Source organism: Salmo trutta, chromosome 7 (genome assembly GCF_901001165.1).
Source record: "Salmo trutta chromosome 7, fSalTru1.1, whole genome shotgun sequence".
In the NCBI taxonomy this organism is placed as follows: domain Eukaryota; kingdom Metazoa; phylum Chordata; class Actinopteri; order Salmoniformes; family Salmonidae; genus Salmo; species Salmo trutta.
Window position 1 is genome coordinate 47,713,199 of NC_042963.1, and position 18,035 is coordinate 47,731,233.

At 38.9% G+C, this 18,035-nt stretch overlaps 1 protein-coding gene across 2 annotated transcripts in view; it reads left to right on the forward strand.

The window, feature by feature from the left end:
* Positions 1-929: 929 nt before the first annotated feature.
* Positions 930-18,035, forward strand: part of kitlga (kit ligand a) — a 36,915-nt gene continuing 19,809 nt past the window's right edge. For both annotated transcript variants that reach the window (XM_029759199.1, XM_029759200.1), the window contains exon 1: positions 930-1,192. In XM_029759199.1, the coding sequence (XP_029615059.1) occupies positions 1,178-1,192 (15 nt within the window). In that variant the 5' untranslated portion in view covers positions 930-1,177. The remainder of the gene's footprint in view (positions 1,193-18,035) is intronic.

Genomic DNA, 18,035 nt, shown 5'->3' on the forward strand with positions numbered 1-18,035 from the left:
GGGTGGTATAGCCCGACCAGGACTCAGACTTGGGTTGCTGTGACTACCAGTCCAACAGCTTAGCCATTGCTCCAAGTGATCTGAACCTCTCAGAGGTCACAAGGTGTAGTAAAGTCGCTACAATATTGACAAAGCTTTCAAAGGATATTGTTGCAATAAAACAGTTATGATTAAATTAATCTTATGGTGCCAATAAGTGAAGTGTGCTAGGAGTCACATATAACCTACTGAAGTTTTGTAAGAAATGTGCATTGTTTTGCAAATTAACATTTTCTAAACTGAATGATTTTTCAAATGAGGCCCATGTGAGCCATAATATTTTCCAAATGAGGCTCATGTGAGCCATAAGATTACTTTGCCAAGGTGGGTAATATGAGAAAAAAATATATATATTATATAACTCTTGATATGGTCATACCTATAAATTGTGATGGGTCAGAACCCCGTTCTCACCGGCTATATGACCATGCATCAACCACTGCATTTCCTATTGACTTTTACTGTACATTTGGACTGTTTGACTTTACGACTTTAACTCCTCTACAATAAATCGATATGCTTCCATGGCTGACATTCAAAGTGAAACCCCTTATGTGCCAGCATCTCGAGTGTCGGTCTGTCAAGTTCTAACGATAAATTACATAGCGATGTGCCAACGGGCAGTCTAACATGAGGCGTGGACAGGTATTTTCAGACAAATGGAAGTTATCATAATAAGGCCACTGTAGGCATATATGTATATGTTACATATAGTAATAGTGGTTTCATTCACAACGTAAAGCGAAGTTTATCTCAATATTTTCATCGGGGCCGTCGAGGAGGACTGTATGATGGACGTTGGAGCTCAGCAGACTGACCGGAACGGTTCTTGTGGGCGGTACTTGAAGCAACTATAAAAATGGGTTTCCCTGTAAAAAAAAGCCACCAACTCACTATGATCTCGCAGGACCCGTTAATGCGCTCCCTGTGATGTGTATATTTGGATACCATATCTATCCTCAACAGAGCTCATTGCAGAAGTTTTGTAAGGTTTAAGATTATTTTCCCTGCTTGGATACTAGGCTACTGACTAGGGCATTGGATATGTGCACACGGGATGATGAAAACCCCTTTCCTCCCCGCAGAAGTAAGATAAAATAGGGTTTCGCTTACATTGGATTTACTCCTCTCATTCCATATGAAGAAGCCAAAAGTAAGTTATCATCGGAATTGCATATTTTCTTACTCACTTCCTTGTTATAGGCTGTCTTTTATTTGCATGTCTTTCTTGGATAAACGCCTATTACGCCTGGCGTGGTGTGCGTATTCCAGTGGCAAGTCAGAAGAAAACGAATGGTGTGAATCTGCTTATTTCTGTCCGCAGATTTTTTGAAAAGTATGCATACATGAGGAAAGTCATTCACTACTTACATTCTCCCTCTTTTAATGCCAAACACCATGATTGATGTCCGACCGTAGGGTACATTACATTCAATATCATTGACATGATGCCGAAGCACTATCCTTTACCGCTCAGCTTCTTTAGAAACGCTTGTCAAGTTACGCACCTTCCTCACCATTTTCCAATACGGCCAAACAGAATATGCCAACCAACGGGAATTGTGTGTGGGTGTCATCCTGTGTTTTCTGACATACTGTATCAGAATTATTAAGACACGATGGACATTTTGTGGCTGTTGTATTTGCCCATGTTGACTTTAATGACAGTACGTCCCAATTATGTCCAATAATACAAAATCTTTTCGCGCCTAATCGTTTTATTTTCGTCATGAAAAGTGCTTTGACATGGTTGTTAATTAAATCATAAACAGTGATAAACATAGGATGATGTTAGTACATGCATTTTGATGTGTATGCCTATTGGTATACGGGGTATTGGATACTGAAAAATGAAAGGGGAAATAGGTTTTGGAAGCAAATTATGGGGAAAATCTTGAAGCTTCAGTAGTACACAGCCTCTTAAGATGTCATTTTGAATAGCATGTTCAGTTCGTTTATTTGTGTAGGCTAGGCCTATGTATAACATGTGTAATGTGCAAGTTATGTATTATACTGAGTGTGCAATGTACATGTGTACATTTTGTATATAGCAGTACTGTGTGTCTAAGACACTTTTTCCCTTGGGGACATTAAAGTTGATCCTATCCCATCATATCTTATCCCATCCTATCTTATCCTATCTTATATTATCCCATCTTATATTATCTTATCCCATCCTATCTTATCCTATCTTATATTATCCCATCTTATATTATCTTATCCCATCCTATCTTATCCTATCTTATATTATCCCATCCCATCTTATATTATCTTATCCCATCCTATCTTATCCTATCTTATATTATCCCATCTTATATTATCTTATCCCATCCTATCTTATCCTATCTTATATTATCCCATCTTATATTATCCTATCCCATCCTATCTTATATTATCCCATCTTATATTATCTTATCCCATCCTATCTTATCCTATCTTATATTATCCCATCTTATATTATCTTATCCCATCCTATCTTATCCTATCTTATATTATCCCATCTTATATTATCTTATCCCATCCTATCTTATCCTATCTTATATTATCCCATCTTATATTATCTTATCCCATCCTATCTTATCCTATCTTATATTATCCCATCTTATATTATCTTATCCTATCCTATCTTATATTATCCCATCTTATATTATCCTATCCTATCCTATCTTATATTATCCCATCTTATATTATCTTATCCCATCCTATCTTATCCTATCTTATATTATCCCATCTTATATTATCTTATCCCATCCTATCTTATCCTATCTTATCTTATCCTATCTTATATTATCTTATCCTATCCTATCTTATCCTATCTTATATTATCCCATCTTATATTATCTTATCCCATCCTATCTTATCCTATCTTATATTATCCCATCTTATATTATCTTATCCCATCCTATCTTATCCTATCTTATATTATCCCATCTTATATTATCTTATCCTATCTTATCTTATCTTAACCTATCCTATTTTCTTTTTATTCAGACTTCAGAAATAAGCCTAACTGAAATCAGGTGTTTCTCACTTTTTTTTAATTCTTCTTTTTTTTATTTAACCTTTATTTAACTCGGCAAGTCAGTTATGAACAAATTCGGTCTATGGGACTCCCAATCACGGCCGGATGTGATACAACCATGGATTTGAACCAGGGACTGTAGTGGCACCTATTGTGCCGTAAACCACTGCGCAACTCGGGAGCCCCATAGCCTACACCAGTGAAGGCTCCTCAGAAAAGGAAGGGGAGGACCATCCTCCTCAGTTAATTTCCTTTCTTTTTTTATTGTGAAACATTAAAAAAGTTATAATATTTAGATAAAACTATACTAAATATATTCAAGTCACCAGATAATTGATTAAAAGACACTGTTTTGCAATGAAGATCTACAGTAGCCTCAACAGCACTCTGTAAGGTAGCACCATGTTGTAGCCGGAGGACAGCTAGTTTCTGTCCTCCTCTGAGTACATTGACTTCAAAACCTAGGAGGCTCATGGTTCTTACCCCCTTCCATAGACGTACATCGTTATTATGACAACTTCCAGAGGTCGTCCTCCTACCTTTAGAGCTCTTGCAGCATGAACTGACATGTTGTCCACCCAATCAAAGGATCAGAGAATTAATCATGTACTGAAAGCATAAACTACAGCTAGCTAGCACTGCAATGCATACAATGTGGTGGGTAGTTGACTCAAAGAGAGAGAAAGACAATAGTTGAACAGTTTCGCACAAATTAATTTCTAAGAAAATGAAGGAGAACCAAGAGAGAGATAGAGTGCTGGCTATATTTCGTTGTGTTTTTTTCACTTTCACTTACTTAGCTAGTGAAGGCAGCTAGCTAGTTTAGCCTACTCAAACACCCGGCTCAAACAGAAAGGGATGCTATATTAGCTAGCTGGCTATGGCTATCCAACACTGGAACTCTTCCATGTCAAGGTAAGCTTTTGGTTGTATTAATTTATTGCCACCAGGGCCCACCGGTGTAACTGCTAAACTACTTGCTCTAACTGTACACTGTACTGGATGATTGTAGTTGGTTTACTAACCCGTTAGTTCTAGTAGCTATGTTGACTATGACGTTATTATGGTGACACCGATGTAGGCTGTGTGAAGCGGTTAACGGTTATGATATGAAGGTTTGGCTTGGAACCTTTTTTTTTCCTGGTCACAGACAGCTGATGTGTTGTGCACTGAAGTCAACAAGCACAGGGAAAAGATGAGAGGAGGAGAGTGCTTCGATGCGAGAAGGAATTATACAATGATCAAAGGGATCATGCTGTTTGTACATGGCTGCTATGAAAGTGAAGTGTGTTTGTGAGGGGTGTATTCATTCCTCCAATTCTGTTGAACAACGTTTCTTAAACGGATGCAAACGGAACGAAATGGGGATAAGCATACCTGAATTTGTCCAATAGAAACTCTTGTTTGGAACTGTTGAACTAATGATTACACCCTAGGTTAGCTAAATGCAGGCAAGAGTCTGCAAGGAGAAATGGAATGTGTCAATATCTGTCACCTGGAAGGCCAGGACTAAAAACAAACAAAATAGAAATATTGTAAAATAGATTGTGTCCGTAAAATGTAAATAGTATGTATAAGCTGGAAGTAGAAGCCCAAGTGTTGTTGTCCATTAGTTTACTCCAATTAGGGGAAGGGTGGTAGGGTTTGCGAGAAATAATAAAGGAAAATATATTTTTTAAAGATATGTATGTATGTATGAATATATATATATATATTTCTTTTTTTCTTTTTTTTCGTAATTACCTCGCCACTATGGACTATTTTATTGCCTTACCTCCCTTATCTTACCTCATTTGCACACACTGTATATAGTCTTTTCCTACTGTATTATTGACTGTATGTTTGTTTTACTCCATGTGTAACTCTGTGTTGTCGTATGTGTCGAACTGCTTTGCTTTATCTTGGCCAGGTCGCAGTTGTAAATGAGAACTTGTTCTCAACTGGCCTACCTGGTTAAATAAAGGTGAAATAAAATTAAAATAAATATCTGTACAGACGCCTCACAAGTCCTCAACTGGCAGCTTCATTAAATAGTTCCCGCAAAACACCAGTCTCAACGTCAACAGTGAAGAGGCGACTCCGAGATGCTGGCCTTCTAAGCAGAGTTGCAAAGAAAAAGCCATATCTCAGACTGGCCAATAGAAAGAAAAGATCAAGATGGGCAAAAGAACACAGACACTGGACAGAGGAACTCTGCCTAGAAAGCCAGCATTCCGGAGTCGCCTCTTCACTGATGACGTTGAGACTGGTGTTTTGCGGGTACTATTTAATGAAGCTGCCAGTTGAAGACTTGTGAGACGTCTGTTTCTCAAACTAGACACTCTAATGTACTTGTCCTCTTGCTCAGTTATGCACCTGAGGCCTCCCACTCCTCTTTCTATTCTGGTTAGTTCCAGTTTGCGCTGTTCTGTGAAGGGAGTAGAACAGAGCATTGTATGAGATCTTCAGTTTCTGGGCAATTTCTCACTTGGAATAGCCTTCATTTTCAGAACAAGAATAGACTGATGAGTTTCAGGAGATAGTTATTTGAGCCTGTAATCGAACCCACAAATGCTGATGCTCCAGATACTCAGCTAGTCTAAAGAAGACCAATTTTATTGCTTCTTTAATCAGGACAACAGTCTTCAGCTGTGCTAACATAATTGCATAAGGGTTTTCTAATTATCAACTAGCCTATTAAAATGATAAACTTGGATTAGCTAATGCAACGTGCCATTGGAACACAGGAGTGATGGTTGCTGATAATGGGCCTCTGTACGCCTATGTAGATATTCCATAAATAATCGGCAGTTTCCAGCTACAATAGTCATTTACAACATTAACAATGTTTACACTGTATTTCTGATCAATTTGATGTTATTTTAATGGACAAAAAAATGTGCTTTTCTTTCAAAAACAAGGACATTTCTAAGTGACCCCAAACTTTTGAACATTAGCTTATGTGTATATGTATGCATGTTTATATGTATATGTGTATGTATGTATGTATATATATATATATAAATATATATATTTATCCCAAAAATATATGGGTGATTGGAAATGACGCAGACAATTACATTGATGGAAACTACGATCTGTCTGCAATATTAAAGCTGATCTACCCCCTGTCACCTTGATTACTCAAATTTCTCTCGACTTGTGCACGTTGTAAACTTTAATTCATAGAAAGCAACCTCATGATTGGTATAGGAAAATTTGAGTATCATGTAGTGGCCTAAACCTATTGATGTTACATTGAACTGGGTGAATGGAATATGAATGACTGTCACCCAATATGATTTAAAAGAAATAAGGCCATGCTCATAAAATAAATAATTGTCCTCCCTCATCTTAAACGGCACCAATCGCCACTGGCCTACAATGTGGACTTAGTGTGGACTTAACTATAGCCTAATCTTTCTTTAAGCCAGTACAACTTTTCCCTAACCCAGTTAGTATAATTGAACTTCTTACATCTAGACTAGCCTACCTGTTTCTGCACACAGAAACTTCTGCTCAGTAACTGACAAATACATTGTGCATACTATCTGTGAAAATGTGCACCCTTTGGTATGCCTGTGATATACAGCCTACAGTATCCAGTGTTTCTCAATAACTTGCATGGTTAAATTAAATCATTAAACAAATCTTGGTAATATATTGTAACAAAGCTTTATTGACTCCAATCAGTCACTCATAGTTTTGGCAGATGTATGGTACCTGACAGAAAACAGGAACCATTCCACTCTTTCATTTCCTTCTTCCTTGTTTTTTATCACGTCAACTAATAATCACTTGTGCAATAGTCTGCAGCTGCTGCAATAGAAACATTGAACATAGCTATAAAAGGATAATAAGATGCAGGATCTGTGCAATGTGCATATTATTCTGTTTGGCTGTCAAGAAAAGAATGTGGTGTGAGGTAAGGTAAGGTGCGTAATTTTGAGCGTTTCCCAAGAAAAAAAGCACCATTGACATTCGACAGATACTGTATAGGCTACACATACATCCTAGGTCGTTTTTACGTGTGCTATGAAACCTCAAGGTCCCCAATGCCTCAGCAGTCAAGGTTTCCCAGACCACAAAAAGGCTGGGTATATCAGTTTACTTTCTTTCGTGCTCCTAACCCCCAGATCCATACCCATTCTCCCAGCTTACACGCTTCCTTAGAAGTTGGTGCCCTGGGGGCCTGTGGAGACACTGGGGGTGTATAGAGAGGTCACATGCTGACAGTCCGTTCACATCTCTGCTTTACGATGCGCCCCCTGAAGAGAGCCGGGTGGGCACATTCAGGAAGAGTTAGTAGTCCAGCGAGAGAGTTAACGAGGCAATGAATTGAGTGAGATATGTCAAAAGTAGTGCACTATTAAAGGGAGCAGGGTGCCATTTCGGACGCAGCCAACGTCTCCTGAGCTCTAGACTCCACATGCCTGAGAATTCTAGTCAAATAGGTTAGACTGGATGATCTGTAAGCAGCTCAGGTAAGCTAATTCAACCTGTGGCCCTGCTGAGACTAATAGCATTATTGTCATGACTTTTGACCATACTTTAAACCTATATAGACTGGTGTTAGAGAGGCTTATTGTGCTAAAGTAACTCTTGGACCAGACTTGAAGTACGTATGAAGCACTGGCACTAAGTTAAATATTAGTTGTTTCTTAAGGCAAAACAAAAACTTGACTGACCAAGCAGCACGTTTGTAGGAGCCTGTAGTGCTCTGCCAAAACCAGGGGGATAGCCTCTAAGAATCTCCTATTGTGTTAGTGCTACATCAGAGGAGGCTGGTGGGAGGAGCTATAGAAGGACAGGCTCATTGTAAATACTGGAATGGAATTAATGGAACGGTATGGAACAGATGAAACATATGGTAACCACGTTTGACTCACATGTTCCATTTATTATATTCCAGCCATTACAATGAGCCCGTCCGCCTATAGCTACTCTCACCACCCTCCTCAGTGCTATACATAGGTCCTACCTGTGTAGAATACAGTAGGTTTGCTTGGTTTAGTTATTTTCTACATCCTCTCACCAGTAGCGCTCTGATCACCGTGAACTTATTTTGGCGTTGTTTATAGCACTAAGTCCATACTCAGACAACCTCGTTGGCTGTTGGCAGTAAATGCAGTAGCTCAGACTAAAGGCTAAAGCGCTTATCAGAGTCCAAAATTGGTACGCGTCCACACAGCAGTGTTCTAGAATATTGGACCATTGGCTTTCATACTTTAAGAATTTGCAGCACAACTCAAGCAATTTCTCCAACTGTCACCACATTCAAATGAATGGAGCGGCGTTGGGGTGTACGGTGGTCTCAGAGCTGTGTATCGCGGCTCCGCGGCTTTGGACTCTGAATTATGCATAATATTGTACCATGAGAGAACTAGACCCTATGGTTATCTAAGTTTTTATAAGCTTCCTGATAGTAGTTTGTTTATTGCTGCAGCTACAGATATCTTACGCTAGGGTTACTTAAGAGCAATAGAGTAGTGCTCTGCCTCATTGAGTTTTGAGTTTGTCCAATATATTTGAGATCCATATCTCTTACAATGTCTTAGCTCTGGGTTGGGCTGTCTCTGTTTTCAGGAAGGGAAAACAACATTGTCAGTCACAGCGAAAGTCTCGTTATGAGGAACGCAACAGGGGAAGACGATTACCGTCACACCATTTTAGAACCAGACTGATAGTTCAAACAACACAAATTTAACACTCCCTGTAGTGCTGTGTTAGGTGTCTCACAGTACGGACATTGCAATTTATTACCCTGGCCACATCTGCAGTCCTCATGCCTCCTTGCAGCATGCCTAAGGCACGTTCACACAGATGAGCAGGGACCCTGGGTATCTTTCTTTTGGTGTTTTTCAGAGTCAGTAGAAAGGCTTCTTTTAGTGTCCTAAGTTTTCATAACTGTGACCTTAATTGCCTACCGTCTGTTAGTGTCTTAATGACCGTTCCACAGGTGCATGTTCATTAATTGTTTATGGTTCATTGAACAAGCATGGGAAACGGGGTTTAAACCCTTTACAATGAAGATCTGTGAAGTTATATGGATTTTTACGAATTATCTTTGAAAGACAGGGTCCTGAAAAGGGGACGTTGGTAGAGCATGGTGTTTGCAACGCCAGCATGGTGTGTGCAACGCCAGGGTTGTGGGTTCGATTCCCACGGGGGGCCAGGACAAAAAAAATGTATGAAATGTATGTATTCACTACTGTAAGTCGCTCTGGATAAGAGCTTCTGCTAAATGACTAAAATGTAAAATGTAACACCATAGTCCCCTTCAAACTCGTCATAAAGCTCGAGACCCTGGGTCTCGACCCCGCCCTGTGTAACTGGGGTCCTGGACTTTCTGACGTGACGCCCCCAGGTGGTGAGGGTAGGAAACAACATCTCCACCCCGCTGATCCTCAACACTGGGGACCCACAAGGGTGCGTTCTCAGCCCTCTCCTGTACTCCCTGTTCACCCATGACTGTTTGGCCATGCACGCCTCCAACTCAATCATCAAGTTTGCAGACGACACTACAGTGGTAGGCTTGATTACCAACAACAACGACGAGACAGCCTACAGGGAGGAGGTGAGGGCCCTCGGAGTGTGGTGTCAGGAAAATAACCTCACACTCAACGTCAACAAAACAAAGGAGATGATCGTGGACTTCAGGAAACAGCAGAGGGAGCACCCCCCTATCCACATCGACGGGACAGTAGTGGAGAAGGTGAAAAGTTTTAAGTTCCTCGGCGTACACATCACTGACAATCTGAAATGGTCCACCCACGCAGACAGCGTGGTGAAGAAGGTGCAACAGCGCCTCTTCAACCTCAGGAGGCTGAAGAAATTTGGCTTGTCACCAAAAACACTCACAAAATTTTACAGATGCACAATCGAGAGCATCCTATCGGGCTGTATCACCACCTAGTACGACAACTGCTCCGTCCTCAACCGCAAGGCTCTCCAGAGGGTAGTGAGGTCTGCACAACGCATCACCGGGAGCAAACTACCTGCCCTCCAGGACACCTACACCACCCGATGTCACAGGAAGGCCAAAAAGATCATCAAGGACAACATCCACCCGAGCCACTACCTGTTCATCCCACTATCATCCAGAAGGCGAGGTCAGTACAGGTGCATCAAAGCTGGGACCGAGAGACTGAAAAACAGTTTCTATCTCAAGACCATCAGACTGTTAAACAGCCATCACTAACATTGAGTGGCTGCTGCCAACATACAGACTCAATCTCTAGCCACTTTAATAATTAAAAATTGGATGTAATAAATGTATCACTAGCCACTTTAAACAATGCCACTTTATATAATGTTTACATACCCTACATTACTCATCTCATATGTATATACTGTACTCTATACCATCTACTGCATCTTGCCTATGCCGTTTGGCCATCGCTCATCCATATATTTATATGTACATATTCTTATTCATTCCTTTACATTTGTGTGTATAAGGTAGTTGTTGTGAAATTGTTAGATTACTTGTTAGATATTATTGCATGGTCGGAACTAGAAGCACAAGCATTTTGCTACAATGTTAGCACTTATTATTTTAATTGTAATTTTATTTTACCTTTATTTAATTAGGCAAGTCAGTTAAGAACAAATTCTTATTTACAATGCCGGCCTACCAGAAGGCAAAAGGCCTCCTGCGGGGATGGGGGCTGGGATTAGAAATTTACAAAATACACATCACGACAAGAGAGCCACCACAACACTACATAAAGTTAGAGCTACCTTCTAATCTGCTGTTGTGAAGTGACAACAGCGAAAGGTATCTGTCCTGACTCACTGACTGGTTTATAAAGGCTAAGATGAACTGCTTTCACCTGGAAGTGGAATTTAGAAGGCAGTGCCCAGAGACATATAGTTACAGTATACTGCATTTACAGGGTTATTAAGTAGAGGAGTAAATGAAGTGTTTAACCAATGGGAATCAGCTCCTACTGTGGATGGACAGACATGTCAGTGAGTCTGCCGAGTGTAAGCTATCTAAATAAGTGAAGGCTGGTAGGCATGTTGAGAGGTACTTACAGTAGCACAGATACGAAGTTTGCATACCCAAACAAAACTATAGCTTCAATGCATGAGTGGTGCTTAAACATATATTTACTCGTCATGTATAGTTGGCCTACTGTATTTCATTTACATTTTGTTATCTGCATTAAAGATACACTATGCAAAAATCGCTCTGCCATTTCCTGGTCGCTAACATTCTAATAGTTCGCCTAATTACCGTTTATGTGACAAAACAAGCAAGTATAGTGTAGCAAATCATTGTACCATTTAAACCACTGTGAAATACCTTTTCCATAACAAAGAAATATTGTCTTTTCAGCTGTTTGAAGCAGTGGTGGAAAGTACCCAATTGTCATACTTGAGTAAAAGTGAAGATACCTTAATAGAAAATGACTCAAGTTAAAGTGAAAGTCACCCAGTAAAATACTACTTGAGTAAAAGTCTAAAAGTATTTGGTTTTAAATATACTTAAGTATCAAAAGTATAAATAATTTAAATCCCTTATATTAAGCAATCCAGATGGCACAATTTTCTTGTTATTTTAATGTACGGATAGCCAGTGGCACACTCCAACACTCAGACATAATTTACAAACGAAGCACGTGTGTTTAGTGAGTCTGCCAGATCAGAGGCAGTAGGATGACCAGGGATGTTTACTTGATAAGTGCGTAAAAAGGACAATTTTCCTGTCCTGCTAAGCATTCAAAATGTAACAAGTTCTTTTGGGTGTCAGGGAAAATGTATTGAGTAAAAAGTACATTATTTTCTTCAGGAATGTAGTGAAGTAAAAGTAAAAGTTGTCAAAAATATAAATAATAAAGTTCAGATACACAAAAAACTAAGTAGCACTTTCAATTATTTTTACTTAACTTAACACCACTGGTTTGAAGCTGATGTACAAAACCAAAAGTAAAAGACACAAAAACTAAACTTAAAGATGCAATACGCTGAAATTGCTCCGCCATTTTCTGGTTGGTAAGATTCGAATAGTTCTCCTCATTTCAGTTTATGAGACAAAACAGTCAGTCATTTTGTAGAAAATCATTGTACCATCTAAAACGCTGTGAAATATATTTTCCATAACCAAAAATATTGTATTTTCATCTGTTTCAAACTGGTGTACAAAACCGAAAGCAAAGGACGCAAAAACTAAGTCCACCACTGTCTATGACACAGCTAATTCGTGAATTTAGATTTTCAAGGATATGTGTTGGATTTCATATGTTGGATTTTCTGAGGATGAGTCAGAACTGAAGACACCAAGGGGCATAAAACAGTTAGATGGGAACACAAATGGTGCAAATAAACAGTTGACAAACTTCAAGTCTATAGAGTAAAGGTACAACCTGGCCAATGTAATAATAAGCCACAACACAGCAATAGGCTTGTTTACCTTTAGCTATAAGCAGTTTCACAACTAATTTGTATTACTCAGAGGTACCCTCTTAGTACATAGATGCTCTTGGGAAAGTATATTCCCATTAACTGAAAATACTGCATTTCTTTGCCATTCATAATAATGTGTTGCAGAATTTCTTACAACGATACACATTTTTTAGTACATTTTGGTCACTGTTTTGGGTACAACTGATGTTGTGAATGGAGCCTCGTGATATTTATAGTTAGTTAGCATTATTAAGACTTTGGAGAAGACTGGGCCTCACAAGCAATTTGTTAGGGAGAGAGAGCCAGAAACCCCCCCAAAAAGATTCCTCCAGAACCATGTCCAACGTATCTGTCCTTGGCAGTGTTCAACACGGATACAGCTGAATTGGCTTAGTGATCAGATTTGTGCAAAACCATATTTTAACTGTTCACATGTCCAAAATTACAGCTCATTTTTGGCATTACCATGATGTTGAACAACTCACAACATGTGCTATCATATCATAACATTGAGACTGTTGAGAAGATATGAGTGCAATGTACCATGATCAGACTACCCCTGTCCCCCACACACAAACAGACCTGTTTTAACCCCTCACACACTTAGTCACAGACACGTGTATGGTTTGTCATCGAACGCAAGTGAGATACTGATATTTTTACATGTTAAATGAAGCGTTTTTAGTCTGCTCCCTTGTTTCTTTAACACCATTTGCAACACTGACATGCACATTTTTCTCACAAGCTTCAAAAGACTTTGCAACCCTGATATGTTATTCAATCTTTCACCATCTCTATGCTTTCTATTATCTTTAACTGAACTGGTTGATCTCTAGAGTGAACGTGACGCAGAGGGAAAACAAATGTTTTTATTGGCCAGTAGCATGTTGGGTCAATCGTGGATGTACATGACCTCATACTGTTAATATCACAAGTCTCTCCCATGTTCACCCAATTTGTATTCCTTAAAGATTGGTGCACTTCCAGTTATTTTTTAATTTTATGTCTTGAAGGGATGATATGGGAATAATTAAGGAATGTTCTTCTCCAAGTAAAACAAATGTCTGCTGATACCGTTTCAAACCAGTTTCGAAAAATCTGCTAATGTGCCAAGGCTGACCTCGTTACTCTCGAGTAACTTCTGGTATTACCTGGCCCTCAAATTTGCTCCAAAACATTACAACAACCTTTACAATAGCTTTTCAAGTTTTGTGTTACACTCATGCTAACATCAAACCATAGGGCAAAGCTAGCAACATTCATTATCCTGTCTAAGTGATATAGAACCATAAACATGAATCACCATGCACCCTCATCAGGACAGATCGATGGAGTCTTGAGGTCATCAATGATTGACTGATTTGAAGTAGTCTCTCCATGTCAACACCGTAGTAGTAATTGTAGTAGTAATAGAATAAGTACTTTATTGATCCCAAGATGTACTACTCAATGTAGTTATCAAGCAATATTTTTTCCGGCACTCAATCTATGTGCTCTTCTGTTGACCACATGATATTGAATGAGCCTCTATATCTTTATAATCCCCATGGTATTTGTTTCAGTGTTTACTTGGTTAACATGGGCCTCTGTAAGTGCACTTGAGTGGACAGAAGAAGGAAGAATGTAATTTGTAGATGCAAATTAAATTCATACATGTTTTGAGTGGTCGCTGGTCCGTTTTCTGAATCACTCCGGGAATAGATCAATCGCATTTCCTGTTTTTCCTTTTCCTGATGCTTTCACTTTTACCCACTCTCAGTTGTAGGCCTGTGTTCTATTTTGGGTTATCGTCAGATATGATGAAACTATTATTTTAAACAAATGTTCTAAATTCTATGTTTACACTGCCATTCTTGGATCAAAAGTGTTTTGGATTTCCATTACATATGATTTCAGCAATACCTGGGAAAACTGCCCAGAATGTTTTTGTTTGTTTATCAGACAGGTTACTATACCCAGTAGAAGCCAGAAGCCTACAAAGATCAAGTCATTGTTGTTCCTTTCCAGACAGTAAACAATGCACTAGTCTCTACAGCCTTGGTCATAGACCTTAAGTCCACTGGAAAACAATAGTAATTTCTTCCATCTAATATGAGACAGCAATTAGGCTTTGAAAACAGATTTGATCTGCAATCCAGTCTATTTTTTATTCCTTCATAATGGAACCGTGTTTATTAAAACAGAAAGCGCAATGGCAGAGATGATGCATTGTCATTAGACCAAAATCATTTTGATGAGATTAGGAACAGGGTCTTGCCTGTGCAAAACTGATGGCCTAAAAGATGCCATGTGGCACTAATGTTATGCATGGCGCTGTGTTTTTGTACAATGAGATTACTGTATGTGCTGAAGGCGGCTAGAGAGCAGGGCACTGGTCTGGTTTTCTAGAGGGCCTGTTGGGTCTGATTGGTTAATGATACGTCAGGATCAAAGAAGCTGTAGAGGATGAGGACATGGGTAATCATCATTTTCAGGCAGTGCAGTGTGACCAACACAACATACCTCAAGAGCAGTAATGCATCCAACAAAGAGGGAACACAGGCCTAGTAAGTTATTTGTTCTTTTTCCATGAAAATGTGCTATGATTTACTGAGAGAAACCAGGAAGCACTGCTTTGAGTTCTTTATGAAAATTGGTGTTTGATTAGATTTTAATGTAATACAAATTAAAATGTAATTGAATCTCTAATTACTATTACTTCCCTCTTTTCCTTGCTTTACTTTTGATCAAAGGAAAGGCCTGTTAAAAGTGGCATTGAACTGATCAAAATGTACAATACTATATAAATGTCTTTACTTTTAGCAATGTCTATAGTGACTGCTTGCCAATGTTCTGTCCTAAAATTATTATAGCTTTTATGTTACTAAGTGGGGGGAGACAGAACCTTGAGACCAGATTCAGTGGCAGAGCTCAACCAGCTGGGGCAATAATATTACTTACTTCCTGGCACAATTTTGGTTTATTGCTGTATAATTATTGTTAATTTATTTATGCAACAAATAGGCCTACTTTAGTATTGTTCTTGGATGCCAGCTAGGTCATAATATACAGGAGTGCTGAGAGATTTGCAACCAAAACTGGTTAATGCCATCACTCAAAACAACCTTGCTTAGCTATGGCAGATGTATTGGCTGGTTAACAAGCTGGCATTGGGCATAAACTTGATGTGTTATACATAATATGCAAATGTCCTCAGGAAAAACAAATTGTCCAATTATTTTGCATAAATGATTTTCAATTTAACAGCTCGCTGTCTCATTGATTTAATATCCTAAACAGGATATACTGTACCTCTATTACCTAAATATACCTGTTATATCTCTCCAACTGTTTCTGCGTTTTACAAGAGTTTGATTTTATTTGTATTTGTTCTAGAAGAATGAAAAATGCATGGATATCGTTGGACTTTTAAGGTCAGCTTGATGTTTCAAACATGTGGATAATCTCTTGTGGACAGACTACGAGCAAATTACGTGAGATTTTAGTATTGGGTTAACCAAGACTAACATGTGGGGAATAATGAACAAAAACCTTGACGTTATCCGTGAAAAGATCTATGGATATCCATCCATGTTAGAGCACATTGTATCTTATTTTCATAATGGAGCCACACTCTTTCCAGTTCAAATACATAGATAGGTCAGGAAAATGCCTCTGGTACTGCTGTGTTTTGTCTCCTTTACTGTGGACAGAACCACACTGCTATTTTCCAGACTCCCATGGCAATTGGTAACTATCCCAGCCGTGACATCACCAGGGGAGCAGTCTCAGTGAACTGATCTGGCTTTAGTCTGCTACTGTACTGTCGGTCTGACAGCATGATAACATCCACTTCTAACCATAGTTGTTAATAACAAGTTATTTGTAAGTTGTTATAAATTGGACATACAGTACCATATACAGGTATTTTTTATAACTAATGTTCTCTGAGTGCATATTGATGAACAAACACAGTAAACATAGCCAACATATGGCACGCACTGTAAAATATCTAAATGTATGTCGTAGGTGGTAGCGCACTGCAATCATTTATATTATTATCAGATAGAATTTGATCATAACATGAATAACCGATATGTTACATACAACTGGAGCATATTCATTTATTGTTTTCCCTTTTTCTCGTATTTATTGAAGAAGATATGACCTGAGTTTGACTGGCATTTGGCCAGACATACTGTAGCCGCTCTCCAACCACCTCTGATTTCAGGGGTCATGATTCTGTCTCATAAAGAGCTAGGAAGCACAGCTTCTTTCCATGGTTGCACATTAGTGTCTCCTCACCTGCCGTGCTTATTACTTTGCCAGTTTGACCATGTTAAATTTCAAGGCAGTGCTTTGTTTGTGTGTGTGTGTGTGTGTGTGTGTGTGTGTGTGTGTGTGTGTGTGTGTGTGTGTGTGTGTGTGTGTGTGTGTGTGTGTGTGTGTGTGTGTTTGTCTGTGTGAAATGCACACTTCATGTGAATTGAGCTCCTTTATCTTTGATACATTTTATAATGTAACGTTAATGTTTTGTAGATACATTACATAGGAAGAATCATATCAAATCAGAATTGAATTTAGACAGTATTTATGTGGACTTGATGCTCACTCTAAGTTGAGGGAATAAGAATAGTTCTAAAAGTGATTAAACAAGAATGTAAGTTAAAAAGGAAATTCAAAAGGAGTTTAATTGAATCTGAAATTAGTAAATTATTTAACATAATCAGATCCCATTTTATGTAGGGAGTGAGGTGAAGTATGTTTTACCATATTTTTGCAGTACTTTCCATTGCACACAAATTAGTCATAAATGTCATAGAGGTGTTTGCAGATTTGAATGTGAGGTGTCATTACAAACTCATTCAAGAAATGGTAAATGTAGTCAAATGTGGTACTCCTACACTGTAATTATACTACACCTGTCTATGTTGCTAAGTGCATAGTTTGAAGCTTTCATTTTGGACCCAACCCTGGGGGGAGTGTGTGTGTGTGTGTGTTTGTGCTCCCATTGTGGCGAGTCAGATGCACAGTCATACAGACACTTTAATGTCTGTAAACTACTGATGTATCTTGTCTAAGAATGTCATCCAGAAAATGCTAATTTGGGCTCCGATCACCTAAGGCCACTTCAACCCAACAGTTACCGGAAACAAATGAAGATCATAAATCTGTAGCCCTCATAACATTCCTTGCAAGACCCTGACATAATTATGTTCTGGGTTTAACCAAAGACAGATGTCAAAGCCATGATATAATAGAGTTAAACCAGTTTCCAAATGTTTAAATTGTTTACCAGTGACGGTTTACCACTGTCCAAACGTACCGCTGTGAGTAGTCCCCAGGGATGGCTGGTCCACCAGGACCTGGCATTTATATCTGCCTCACACTGCATGTTTTAAAACCAAGTAGGACACCAACGTGACCCATTTGAACTTTTGCTGAATTGTGATCTAGCTAGTAATTTTCTTAATTTATTTAAAGCATAGCAGTGCAGCCCAGTCAAAGTGTACTATTTTGTCATTGGCTGAATTGACTTTCATGTGTCAAATTTTGACAATTGGAGGTCTTATGGTGGCTCAAGCCCCTGCCAGACAAACCTTTT